At 43.5% G+C, this 12,055-nt stretch overlaps 1 protein-coding gene across 2 annotated transcripts in view; it reads left to right on the top strand.

Annotated features, from left to right (window-relative positions):
• Nucleotides 1-9,109, top strand: part of SPPL2A (signal peptide peptidase like 2A) — a 62,457-nt gene extending 53,348 nt beyond the window's left edge. For both annotated transcript variants that reach the window (XM_033920800.1, XM_033920801.1), the window contains 3 exons: nt 2,760-2,837; nt 5,009-5,169; nt 8,870-9,109. In XM_033920800.1, coding sequence (XP_033776691.1) covers nt 2,760-2,837; nt 5,009-5,169; nt 8,870-8,944 — 314 coding nt within the window. In that variant the 3' untranslated portion in view covers nt 8,945-9,109. The remainder of the gene's footprint in view (nt 1-2,759; nt 2,838-5,008; nt 5,170-8,869) is intronic.
• The last annotated feature ends 2,946 nt before the right edge of the window (nt 9,110-12,055 follow it).

Consider the following 12,055-nt stretch of genomic DNA (forward strand, 5'->3'; position numbering starts at 1 on the left):
ACTTTAAGATCATCACATACAAGTCCCGCTTTTCCGTCATGCACATAAGTTCTTCACCCCCTAAACTGTACTGTTCCCTTTGGTTTTTGCAGGCCAAATGCATGACCTTGCATTTCTTAACATTAAATTTTAGCTGCCAAATTTCAGACCATTTGTCAAGCGTTGCCAAGTCTTTCTTCATGTTATTAACACCATCCGGCATGTCTACTCTATTGTAGATTTTGCACAAATTGTAAGGGGGAGAGGTGACACTGAGAGATACCAGTTAGGAATAGATTGCAGTAATCTAAGCTTGAGGTTACGAGAGCTTGGACAAGGGTCTGGGTAGTGTGCTCAGAGAGGAAGGGGCGAATTTTGGTGATATTGAAGAGATAGAAGCAGTCTTAGCAGCTTGTTGAATATACATAGAAAATGAGAGGTCAGAATCGAAGATGACTCCAAGGTTGCGAGCAGAGGAGACTGGAACAATGACAGTATTATTTACAGAGAAAGGAGAAGAAGAACCAGAGGGTTTAGGAGGAAAGAGAAGCAGCTCAGTCTTGGACATATTTAGTTTCAGATGACGGCAGGACATCCGGGCAGCAGTGTCAGCCAAACAAGCAGATACTTTATCTTGGGGTTTAGGTGAAATTTCAGGTGTAGAGAGGTAAATCTGGGAATCATTAGCATAAAGATAATACTGGAAGCCATGGGAGTAGGTCAGGGCACCGAGGGAAGAGGTGTAGAGAGAGAAGAGGAAAGGTCCTAAGACAGAACCCTGGGGTACACCAACCGCTAGCGGGGTAGCAGCAGAAGGGGACCCACCAACACATACACTAAAGGTGCATTGGGAAAGGTAGGAGGCAAACCAGGAGATGATAGACTCATGGAATCCAAATGAGGACAGCATATCAAGGAGTAAGCTGTGATTTACAGTATCAAAGGCAGCAGACAGGTCAAGAAGGATAAGGATAGAGTAAAGGCCCTTAGATCTGGCTATGAACAAGTCATTGCAGACCTTAGTAAGGGCAGTCTCTGTGGAGTGATGAGGCGAAAACCGGATTGAGAATCTGTCCAGTTGAAAGGAAGACCAGGCAGCAACAGAGAATAGCACGTGCGAGTATCTTGGATAGGAACGGAAGAAGGGAGACAGGGCGATAGTTGGACGGGCAGGAGGGGGTCCAGTGAGGGTTTTTTGAGAAGCGGGTTAACCACTGCATGTTTGAAGGCAGCAGGGACAGTTGCAGTGGAAAGAGATAGAGAATATGGCATATGGGAGGGATAACAGTATATGAGAAGTGGTCGAGTAGAGGGGTGGGAATAGGGTCTGAGGGGCATGTAGTAGGCTTGGCTGAAGACAAGTTGTGCAGTTTCTTCCTCTGTGATTACAGAGAAGACAGAAAAGTCAGTAGTAGTTTATGGAGGGACAAGCGGGAGGGGCCAGACGGGAGAGGCTTCCTGAGCTGTTTGGGTGAAGGATGAAGGGGAGGTGTGAGGTGTAACATTTCTCCCTCCCTCCTCTCCACCACTATCATGTCCAACAATTCTTTTTCCTTCTTCCTTTCCCCATGTACATCATCTCTCTTTCCCTATCACGCAACACACCTATGCACCTATGTCCAACTATTTTCCGTTCCTTTTCTCTCCCCCACTGGCAGCATTTATTTCTCTCCCTTCCCACTACTCTACCTGTGTAGCATCTCTCTTTTCCTCCTTTACTAACCCCCCAACTGGTGCATTTGTCCTTCCCAACTCTTTCCCAGTATGTGCAGTATCTGTCTTTCCCAACTCCCTGAGCATCTGTCCTCCCTGCCTTACCAACTCCTTACCCCCTATGCCCAGCCACCCTCTGACAAGCTCTGCACCCAGCCCCCTTCCCTCCCCTGTCAGGCACTGCACCCAGCCCTCTTCCCTCCCTCCCCATCAGGCACCCAGCTCCCTTCCTTCCCTCCCTCCTCTGTCAGGCTCTGCACCCAGCTCCCTTCCCTCCCAACCCCTGTCAGGCTCTTCACCCAGCCCCCTTCCTTCCTTCTCTCCCTCCCCTTTCAGACTCTGCACCCAGCTCCCTTCCCTCCCATCCCCTGTCAGGCTCTTCACCCAGCCCCCCTCCCTCCCAAGCTCTGCAGTGCACCCTGCCCCATCCTCCTACCTCCTCACGGTTGGAGGCAGCTGATTTCTTCTGCTGCTGAGCAGCAACCAGCAGGAGCGCGCTTTGGCGCTGCCTGCTTGGCACTCAGCGGCTTCTTTGACTGGCTCCTACAAATTCTCACGATTTTTCGAGAATTCACGGGAGCCAGTCAAAGAAGCCACTGTGCGCCGAGCAGGCAGCGTCAAAGTGCGCTCTCACTGATTGCCACTCAGCGGCAGAAGAAATCAGCTGCCACCGACCCAGTTAGCAGCAGGCAGGAACGCGGAAAGCTCTCTCCTGCCCGCTGCTCCCCTGAAAATCATGGATCAACCTTTTGGGGAGGCCATGGTCCCTGTGGCCCCCCCCTGTGTTGGCGCCTATGAAAGTATCTATTTCCATGGTTTGTCACACTTTGTGAATCTGTTCATCAAAAAGAAGATGGCACAGGGCTCTTCCACCTAGACAACACTAATTCCAATATATCATCTGCTGGGGTTAGTCTTAGAAAAAAGAACTTTGGGTGAGTGTAATGTACTGCCCACCTCACAAGAATTGTAGGCCAAGATAAAAGAATGTGTGAGAGCGACCCTCTTTCCTCATATCTCTTCCAATAAAGACTGAAAATTAATAATTATCTTTTTTTTTTTTTTAGGCCTTGTAGTTGCTTATTGTCGCAGGTTTGATGTTTGGACAAGTTCTTCATATATTTATTATGCTGCCTGTACAGTAGGTAAATAATGATTTTTTCTTAGTGTTTACTAATGCTGCTTTGATAGGTAGTTCTAAAACATTTCACCATTTTAATTAGAATCTGTTCCAGATGGAACTACAGCATGATGAATCTTCATTCAGAGCAACTTGAATTTCAGTTCATTTTTATTCCCTTGTTTTCACCTGATTTGGCCTGGTCATCGCAGTAACAGCCCTCTGACAGAGAGAGAAACTCCAGGGCTCTCTACAGAACCTGGTACAAATGGACTCTCCAGCCGGTAGTAGATGTTGATCTTATGTGACTCTGGGACTCTCTCCATCCTTGGGCAAATAAACACGCAGGTTGATATTCAAAGCAATTTAACTGGCCAGAAACGACTCTTGAACAGTTGATAGCTTGTTTGGGGCTAACCAGTCATTTGCAGCAGCATTTAACAGATTAGTGCCACTAAAAATATCTGGTTAGCACCTATCTCAAAACTGGCTATTTTGGTGGTGTTTAGTGGCTAGAATCGGTAGTTGGCCGGTTAAGTTCTGATATTTAGCACTTAAATGGCCAAGGTAACCGTATAAAAGTCAATCCTATCTTTATGCAGTGCTTCATATCTATCCTCATGCATGAGAGAACCTGCATAGCTACAATTCTCCACTGAGTTAATATTTCAGCAGGTAGTGTCGGAGATCCTCTTTCCTTTCATAAGAACATAAGAATTGTCATACTGGGATAGACCGAAGGTCCATCCAAGCCCAATATCCTGTTTCCGATAGTGGTCAACCCAGGTCCCAAGTACCCTGAAGATCCCAAGTAGTAAAACAGATTGTATGCTGCTTATTCTAGGAATAAGCAGTGGATTTCCCTAAGTCATTTCAATAATGGCCTATGGACTTCTCTTTTAGGAAATAATGCAAACCTTTTTTTAAACCCTGTTAAGCTAACTGATTTCAACACATTCTCCGGCAATGAATTGCAGAGTTTAATTACACGTTGTGTGAAGAAATAGTTTCTCCAGTTTGTTTTAAATCTACTACGTAGTAGTTTCATCACATGCCCCCCTAGTCCTAGTATTTTTGGAAAGAGTAAACAAGAAATTCATATCTACTCTTTCTACTCCACTCAGTATTTTATAGACCTCTATCATATCACCCCTGAACCATCTCTTCTCTATGCTGAAGAGCCCTAGATGCTTTAGCCTTTCCTCATAGGGAAATCGTTCCATCCCTTTTATCATTTTTGTTGCCCTTCTCTCTATTCTTATCTTCACCTGCTGCTACATGGATGCAAACCTACCAGTTCTGGACTTTTCTGGTGAGACTAGGAAAGATAATTAGCAGATAAGATCTAATTTCTCCTTTTTCCTTTTTGAGGGTGAGGGTAGGGGTAGGAATAAATTTGTTAGTACCTTTATTTTGCCTATGAGGATGATGGTGGTATGTGAGGGTAGCAAGCAACTGAGGCTGCATACATTTTGGAAACATTATTACTTAGTTTGTATATACTGCGACTAAAGTTGCATATGCAAATCTGTATGCATTCCCTAAAAGTGCAGTGCAGTGTTATAGAATACACCTGATCTGTGCATCAATTAGACTCAGGCATTTAAACCAGGTTTTAGTTGGAATAAATGGCCGCACCTAAATTTTAGTTGTTGGGATGGGCATGATGCATATTCTATAAACTGTGCCTAACTCCGGATGTAGAGTATAGAGTAGTACCAATTTTTTAGGCAACATAAATAGAATTCCCCCCCCATGTGGTTAATTTTATAAATGATTTTTGTACAGGAATGTAACAGTAAACATGCATAAAAGGCATATGTGCTATGTATCTTTATAAAATAGGCTTAAAATGGATTCCTACTTGGCCTCTCAGCCAACATGACCTGTTATAAAATTAACATTTACCTGACTTTCCCCTCTTTTACTAAGCCACGTTCTGACGCTGCTCCAACACACATAGAATTCCTATGAGCGTCAGAGCATTTAGCGCTCCCGGGCCATGGTAGAAACTTCTATTGTGGCTTATTAAAAAGGAGGTGGGAGGGGGGGATAGTGGAAAATACTGGAAGATATGCTTTGATTTTGAATTAAATGGATATTAAGCTTAAATCTACAGTAATTATCATAATCAAAGTATGAGGTGTAGTATATTATATCCCAATTAATCTCCAAATCCCTTTTGAATTTCTCCAGCCTATGCTGTTGGTATGGGGGTAACATTCATCGCTCTGGCACTGATGAAAACGGGACAGCCAGCCCTTCTGTACTTGGTTCCCTGTACGCTCATTACCAGTTCAGTAGTTGCCTGGAGACGCAAAGAAATGAAGAAGTTTTGGAAAGGCAACAATTATGAGGTAAAACATAATTTATTTTTTATTCATTTTATTAGGTATTTATATATCACCTACCTATCAAGGTTACCTAAGTGGTTTACAATCGGGTATTAAATAAAGCATTTTCCCTATCTGACCCGGAGGATTGAATGACTTGCCCAGGATCTCAAGGAACATATTCTTTTGCAAAGATTACATTTTTGTGTCGTAAGATGCTATTTTTTTTTTTGCTGACTTTTAACCAGAGCACTTTAACATGATAATTGTTTAGTTCTTTTCATCCAAACATAGTCACAATTAATTTAAGTGCGATAATAATGTAGAAATATAAATCCCCCCATCTGGTCAGGAATTTTATGACCCATTTTGATCCAGACATATAGAACACCACTTGATGGAGTGATTGGACTAGGAATAATGTCCTTTTACTAAGCTGCAGTAAGTGCTAGTGCGCTTACCACAGCTTAAAAGGGCATAATGCAGGAGGTTTTGTGGTAAAAGGAGCCCTAAGTGTTTTAGCTAAATCGCGTGCACTAACCGCTAACGCATCCATAGACTAACATGCACGCATTAGCATTTAGCGCGTGGTTAGCACGTGCTAATATTTAGTAAAAGGAGCCCTTAGTGTGCGCTGAAAAATATTCCCTTCTTATGGCGGAGGGAGGGGGTCTGGGGCAGAGAGTGTGCATGCCAGCACTGATCAGTTGGTATGTGCTCATGCACTAGTGTACAGTCATTAATTTTAAAAAAATGGGAAATCAACCGTTTACTGGTGCACTAGAAAGTGTCCTTAGTGTGCAGGACAAGGGTGTCCTAAGGCAGTGTTCTTCAACCACCTGTCCATGGACCAGTGCCGGTTCACAGAAATTTCCTGCCGGTCCACAGGGCCAGCAAGTGCATCAGGCCCAAAACAGTGTTCTTCAACCGCCGGTCCACGGTGCAATCGATGCGGCGTTATCTTCGAGCCAGCTCCTTCTTCACTGATTCAGTGCACAAAGCCACGGGCAGTGGCTCCTACGGGCATCCTGCGCCTGAACCGGAAGCCTTCTCTCTGACGTTGCAACATCAGAGGGAAGGCTTCCAGATGAGGCATGGGACGTGCAAGGTGCAATTAGTACTATTATGGGGGCAGGGTCTGGCCAACAACTTAGCCCCGTGTTCTTCAACCGCCGGTCCACAGAATAATTCTTTTATTTCTGCCGGTCCATAGGTGTAAAAAGGTTGAAAAACACTGTGCTAAGGCACTTTTACTCACACCTTTGTAAAAGTCCCCTTAATTACTAAATCACAGTGATGTTCCCAAGATCATGCACAGAATTGGAGGTAGAGTATTTTTTAATAGAATAATAACAGCATAGCAGTATGGAAGGACAGGTTTATCCTTCGCTAGGGATATAGCCACAGTTATGTCTTTTGGAACACCAGTGTACAACACTTTTTATCCAGTCTTATTTTTGCATTTAATGACGATCTCTCTGTGGTTCATTTGACTTGCCTAGAAAAAGTATTTCCTTGTACTTCCCTCATTTTCTTGTACTTTGTTGACTTCTTTTCACTTTTGAATGATTAACATGCTTTCAACATTTGCACAGTAGTAAGATATTTTAGGCGCTATATACTGTGGTCTCTATCCTCTATACAAATTAAAATTTTAATCTGTTTATCTTTTCCATGCAATCGCTCCCAAACAGTTTCATTTCATTTCAGTCCGGAGATTTGCATGATCTCTTAATACAGAGATGATACTTCAGCTTCGCAAACATATTGTCTCCTTTAAATGTATGATGACATTTCTAGAACTGTAAACATTTATATTAAATATAATTCTTACTAGTTGTTTAGTCCGTTACATTAACAGGTGCTAGCAGCCCTTTTCCCTTATTTTTACCTCCTCCCTATCCAGCAACACCTCCCCCCCTTTCCCTGCTCCCCCCATATAGCAGTAGCCCTTCTCCTTTTATCTCTCCCTGTCCAGCAGCACCCCTCCCATTCCCTCCTCCCCCTATCCAGCAGTAGCTCTTCTCCTTTATGTCCTGCTCCCCCCCCTGTCCAGCAGTAGCCCCAGGAAAAGAGTGAGGATCACAGGACCAAAGCTTTTACTCCAGTCCTCTTGATGCCTGACATCCAAGTAGGGGAAATCCACTCTCCCTACCTCCTTGCTCCTGCTGCACTTCCTCCTCAGCTATACACACACACACACACACTTACATACAGCTCTCCGGCTCCTCACGCCCCTCCTCCACCTTCCGCTTCTTCGGCGGGGGCCAACGTTTTCTTTATTTTCTTTTGTTTTCTTTTTGCGTGTTGGACCTAACAGTCCGAGCCTCCAGCAGTCTAACTCTGAAGTTGAAAAAAACTTCGGCCCGTCTCCGTGCTCAGCCGCGGCAGGCTACAGCTGCCTGCAGCTGCCGACAGCCGCGGCGGCCGACATCCGTCTTGACTTTTTTTTTTAAACTTGAAAGACGCGGCGGTGGCTCCTCTCATGATCTCCACCTGCGTCGGAAGTCCGACGCAGGCGGGGATTGTGAGAGTAGCCACCACCGCGTCTTTCAAAGAACCGTAAGCCGCGCATGCGCACTTCCTATGTGTCGCTACAGCTCACGGAAAACCGGCGCACACATAGGAAGTGCGCATGCGCGGCTTAACATTTTATTATATTAGATTTTTCTACTTGAGCTAACCTTAAATTATGCCCCCCCCTGCTTTTTGCAAAGGTACAGTAGCGAATGCCATGCAGCAAAGCTCTGAAGCCCATTGAATTCCTATGGACTTTGGAGCAATTACCGCAGCCCATCACGGTAATTGCCTTTGTTAAAGGGAGTGTAAACAATTTGTCTATTGCAGCGCCTTATTTAAAATTGAACACGGCCTTCATAAATGATATAATTTTGTTTAAAAGCTGTGTATCCTTTCTTAAAATAGTAGGACTTAAGATTGTATTAAAGTGTTTATGAAATCCTGTTTCTGGTGGCAACAAAGGTGGTTCATAGTCTAAAGCGCGTGAGGACAAAGGCGCGCCACAACCGCAGAAACAAAGGTGGTTCATAGTCTAAAGCGCGCGAGGACAAAGGCGCGCTGACAACCGAGCGCAGGACTTCATCGCGCCGAAGAAAAACCATATTTTAAAGGGCTCTGTTGGAGGGTGTTGGTGGGGAACCCCCCCACTTTACTTAATAGAGATTGCGCTGGCTTTGTGGGGGGTTGGGGGGGTTGTAACCCCCCTCATTATACTGGAAACTTAACTTTTTCCCTGTTTTTTAGGGAAAAAGTTAAGTTTTCAGTATAATGTGGTGGGTTATACCCCCCCCCCCAACATGGCATTGTGAGGCAGCGCGATCCCTATTAAGTAGAGTGGGGGGGGTTCCCCCCCACACCCCTTGTCAGAGCCCTTTAAAATACATTTTTTTTTCGGTGCGATTAAGCCCTGCGCTCGGTTGTCGGTGTGCCTTTGTCCTTGCGCGCTTTTGACCCGTCACCAACAAAGGCCCTTTTACTGAGGTGCGCTAAGCGGTTAGCGCACATTAGTAGAAGAGGGGGAAAGTATTTTAGTTAATTATGTTTAAATACTTTTTATTGGTGTGCTAAAAATATACATCACAAAACCGTTGTTTGTTTGTTTTTTAAGTATATTTCTTGAATGTCTCTTCAGGACTTTTTTCTCTAACTATCTGCTGTAGTTAACTGACATGTTTGAGCTTGCATGTATTTGTTTTTTGTCTAGATAATGGAACCTCTGGATAATGGAGCAAATGCAGACAGTGCTGTGACAGACCCTGAACCTTCAGCAGTACAATAACCTTATAGAAGTTGGCAGACAGTAGTGTTGTACAAAGTTATTTCTTCCTGATTTTTAAACAGAAATTCAGAATTTACATGGATTTGGTTTTAGTGAATTACCTATTTAATAAGATTTTTTTTCATGTTGCACATATATTTTTATGATATGGAACTGTTAAGATGATTAAAATATATTGCAGAGCCACAATATATGTTGAGGGAAATGTGCCTTTAAATAATAATATCTGATCTATGCAATTTGTAGAATATGTATGTACCTATAAAATATGTGCTGATATAAACTTCTCCCTCCAAATTCATTGGTTTAGTACTTGCGAATTTGGTTATTTGCTATTTTTTTTGCCTCCTAGTTTGTAAAGTCTGCCTCCGATCCATCCCTGTGTCCTGGACCTCACCAGACCTTACCTGGTGGTCTAGTGGTGACGCGGGGCAGGAGCGATCTTTCTACGCTCCTGCCACGTGCAGAGCCATCATCAAAAATGGCTGCCCTGAGTTCCTGTAGTCTCGTGAGACTACAACGGAAATTCCCGGCAGCCATTTTTGTTGATGGTTCTGCACAGGGCAGGAGCATAGGAAGATCGCTCCTGCTCCACGTCACTGCTAGACCACCAGGTAAGGTCTGGGGAAGTCCGGGACGCAGGAGGGAGGCAGGAGTGGGTCAGAGACGGCCCTAAAAGTTATTCGCAAATTTTCCATATTCGCGGGCCGGTTCTGCTCCTAACCCTTGTGAAGTCGGAGGGAGAAGTGTATGCATACATATTTAAATAATTATAAATAAATAGATATGTATTTGGTTCATTTTGTTGTTATCCATAACAGGGTATAGAGTACAATAAACATGACAAATGCAACGTATAATGTCTTGCTTTGTTATGTACAATTGTTCTACATTCTGAATTCAAGTCTGTAATTCAATACTTTTATTGTCATGAGACAGATTCAGTTTACAATCCATTGAGCCCCCTAAAGGGTTAAACGCCCTGCAGCTGAAGTCTGTCAGATTGAGGTGATTTGTATTCAGACATCTGGATATAGATAAATATCTGTATTTCTAGGTGTTTACAGTACTCACCAGTGACTGACCCCCCCCTTTGTATAAAACCGTAGTGTGGCTTGTAGCCCTTTCAGGACCAAGGGACATATTTGTCCCATAACTTTAAAATCCTATAAATATTGATTGGGATAGTCTACAGTTCTAAATTTGATATGTACGGATTCCATATGATACTGCCTTTATGTAAACAAACTGGTTCCGACATTCATTCATTAGCGTCGTTGCCAGATTGACGAGAAGATTCACTTGCCACACTGTCCATAAGCCAGAAGTGTGATTTTTTTAAAAAAAATAATTATATTTCACAAAAAAAATCAAATTTTTGGCATCTGCAAGCCCTTTTTACCATAAAAATGTCGTCAAAACCACAAAAATTGGCCTACTATCCTTATGGTCCTGAAAGGGTTAATGCCAGCCACCATGGTAATAGCTCCGATACTCATAGGAATTTTATGAGCGTTGGAGCTGTTACTGCCGCAGCCAATGCTAAAAACCATGCTATGGTTTTGTAAAAGTGTGTGGGGGGGGGGGGAATAATTAGAATGGTGAAGTACAAATCAGATTCCATGTAGCAGTTAGCTATGGACTTACAAGAGTTCCAAATACTTTGTTGAGATTAGTGAATTAACATAATTGTTTTCTGTTTCCTTTTTGCTGAAATTGTTCCAATACATGCATGGCCCCTTTGTCATAATGTTTCCCTGCATTTATACAGATTGATTTCTGACATTTTGAAACCTTTGATTTTATAAAATATTTCTTGTATAGTTGCCAAATATTAATTGACTTGGGTTACTGATATATATTTTCTAATCTGAATTTCTGGTTGTTTGTGCGCTTATCGAATTAGCACGCGCTAAACGCTAACCCATCCGTAGACTATCATGCACGCATTAGCGTTTAGCGCGTGCTAAATCGATAAGCGCACCTTAGTAGCATCCAAGAGCTCTATGTCCTTAGCAAATTCAAAAACAAGAGGTGAGGCAAAATCCATCGTTTGTGATATGATACCTTCCCTTTTGGAAACTCAAAAGGGTACTTTTACTAAGCTGCAGTAAGCACTTGTGCCTGCTTACAGCAACTTAGAATGTCTTGCGGCGGGATGCACTGAGGCATCGCATGATAATTTTGCAGTGTGCACGTGCAAACCACACACTTAAATATAATTTTTTTTCCCCCCCCAAAGGAGGCATTTCTGCACCAATCAGTTAGCAGGTCTGATTAGTGCATGAATAGTGTGTGAGCATGTATTGCCTACAAAACAGGCGTTGGCAAGTGCTCATTTTTAATAATGGTCATGCACTAATGGCAATATTAGCGCATGGCCATTAATGTGGAAAATTAGCCATTTTCCAGCCGTACTAAAAATGGCCTTAGCGTGCGGGAAAGACCTGCATAAGGGATCACTAAGACCACTTTTTAGTGCAGCTTAGTAAAAGGAGCACTGAGTGATAAGTTGTCCCTTTTTCCCCTAGAAGTATACTTAAAACATGTGATTTCTCTTGTTTCTTAACCCTTTAATTGGCAGATTATGAAACAGCTGCTTTATGTAACTTGATGTTGAACGAGAGCAACAGTGCCAAGTTACAGGCATTTAAAGCCATAGAAGACACATGTTGCGACAATGGCACGCAAGGTTGACGGCGCGCCAAAGAAAAGCACTATTTTAAAGGGTTCTGGCGGGGGGTGTTGGTGGGGAACCCCCCTATTTTACTTAACAGACATCGCGCTGGCGTTGTGGAGGGTTTGGGGGGTTGTAACCCCCCTCATTATACTTGAAACCAAACTTTTTGCCAGTTTTTTAGGGAAAAAGTTAAGTTTTAAGTATAATATGGGGGGTTACAACCCCCCAAACCCCCCACAACGCCAGCGCAATGTCTATTAAGTAAAATAGGGGGGTTCCCCTCCTACACCCCCCGTCGGAGCCCTTTAAAATAGTGCTTTTCTTCGGCGCGCCGTCAACCTTGCGCTCAGTTGTCGGCGCGCCGTTGTCTCGCGCGATTTAGTCCCGTCACCGTTAAACACTACCAGTTTTGTTTAAAGTATTCAGTGTTT

Source organism: Geotrypetes seraphini, chromosome 14 (genome assembly GCF_902459505.1).
Source record: "Geotrypetes seraphini chromosome 14, aGeoSer1.1, whole genome shotgun sequence".
Taxonomy (NCBI): domain Eukaryota; kingdom Metazoa; phylum Chordata; class Amphibia; order Gymnophiona; family Dermophiidae; genus Geotrypetes; species Geotrypetes seraphini.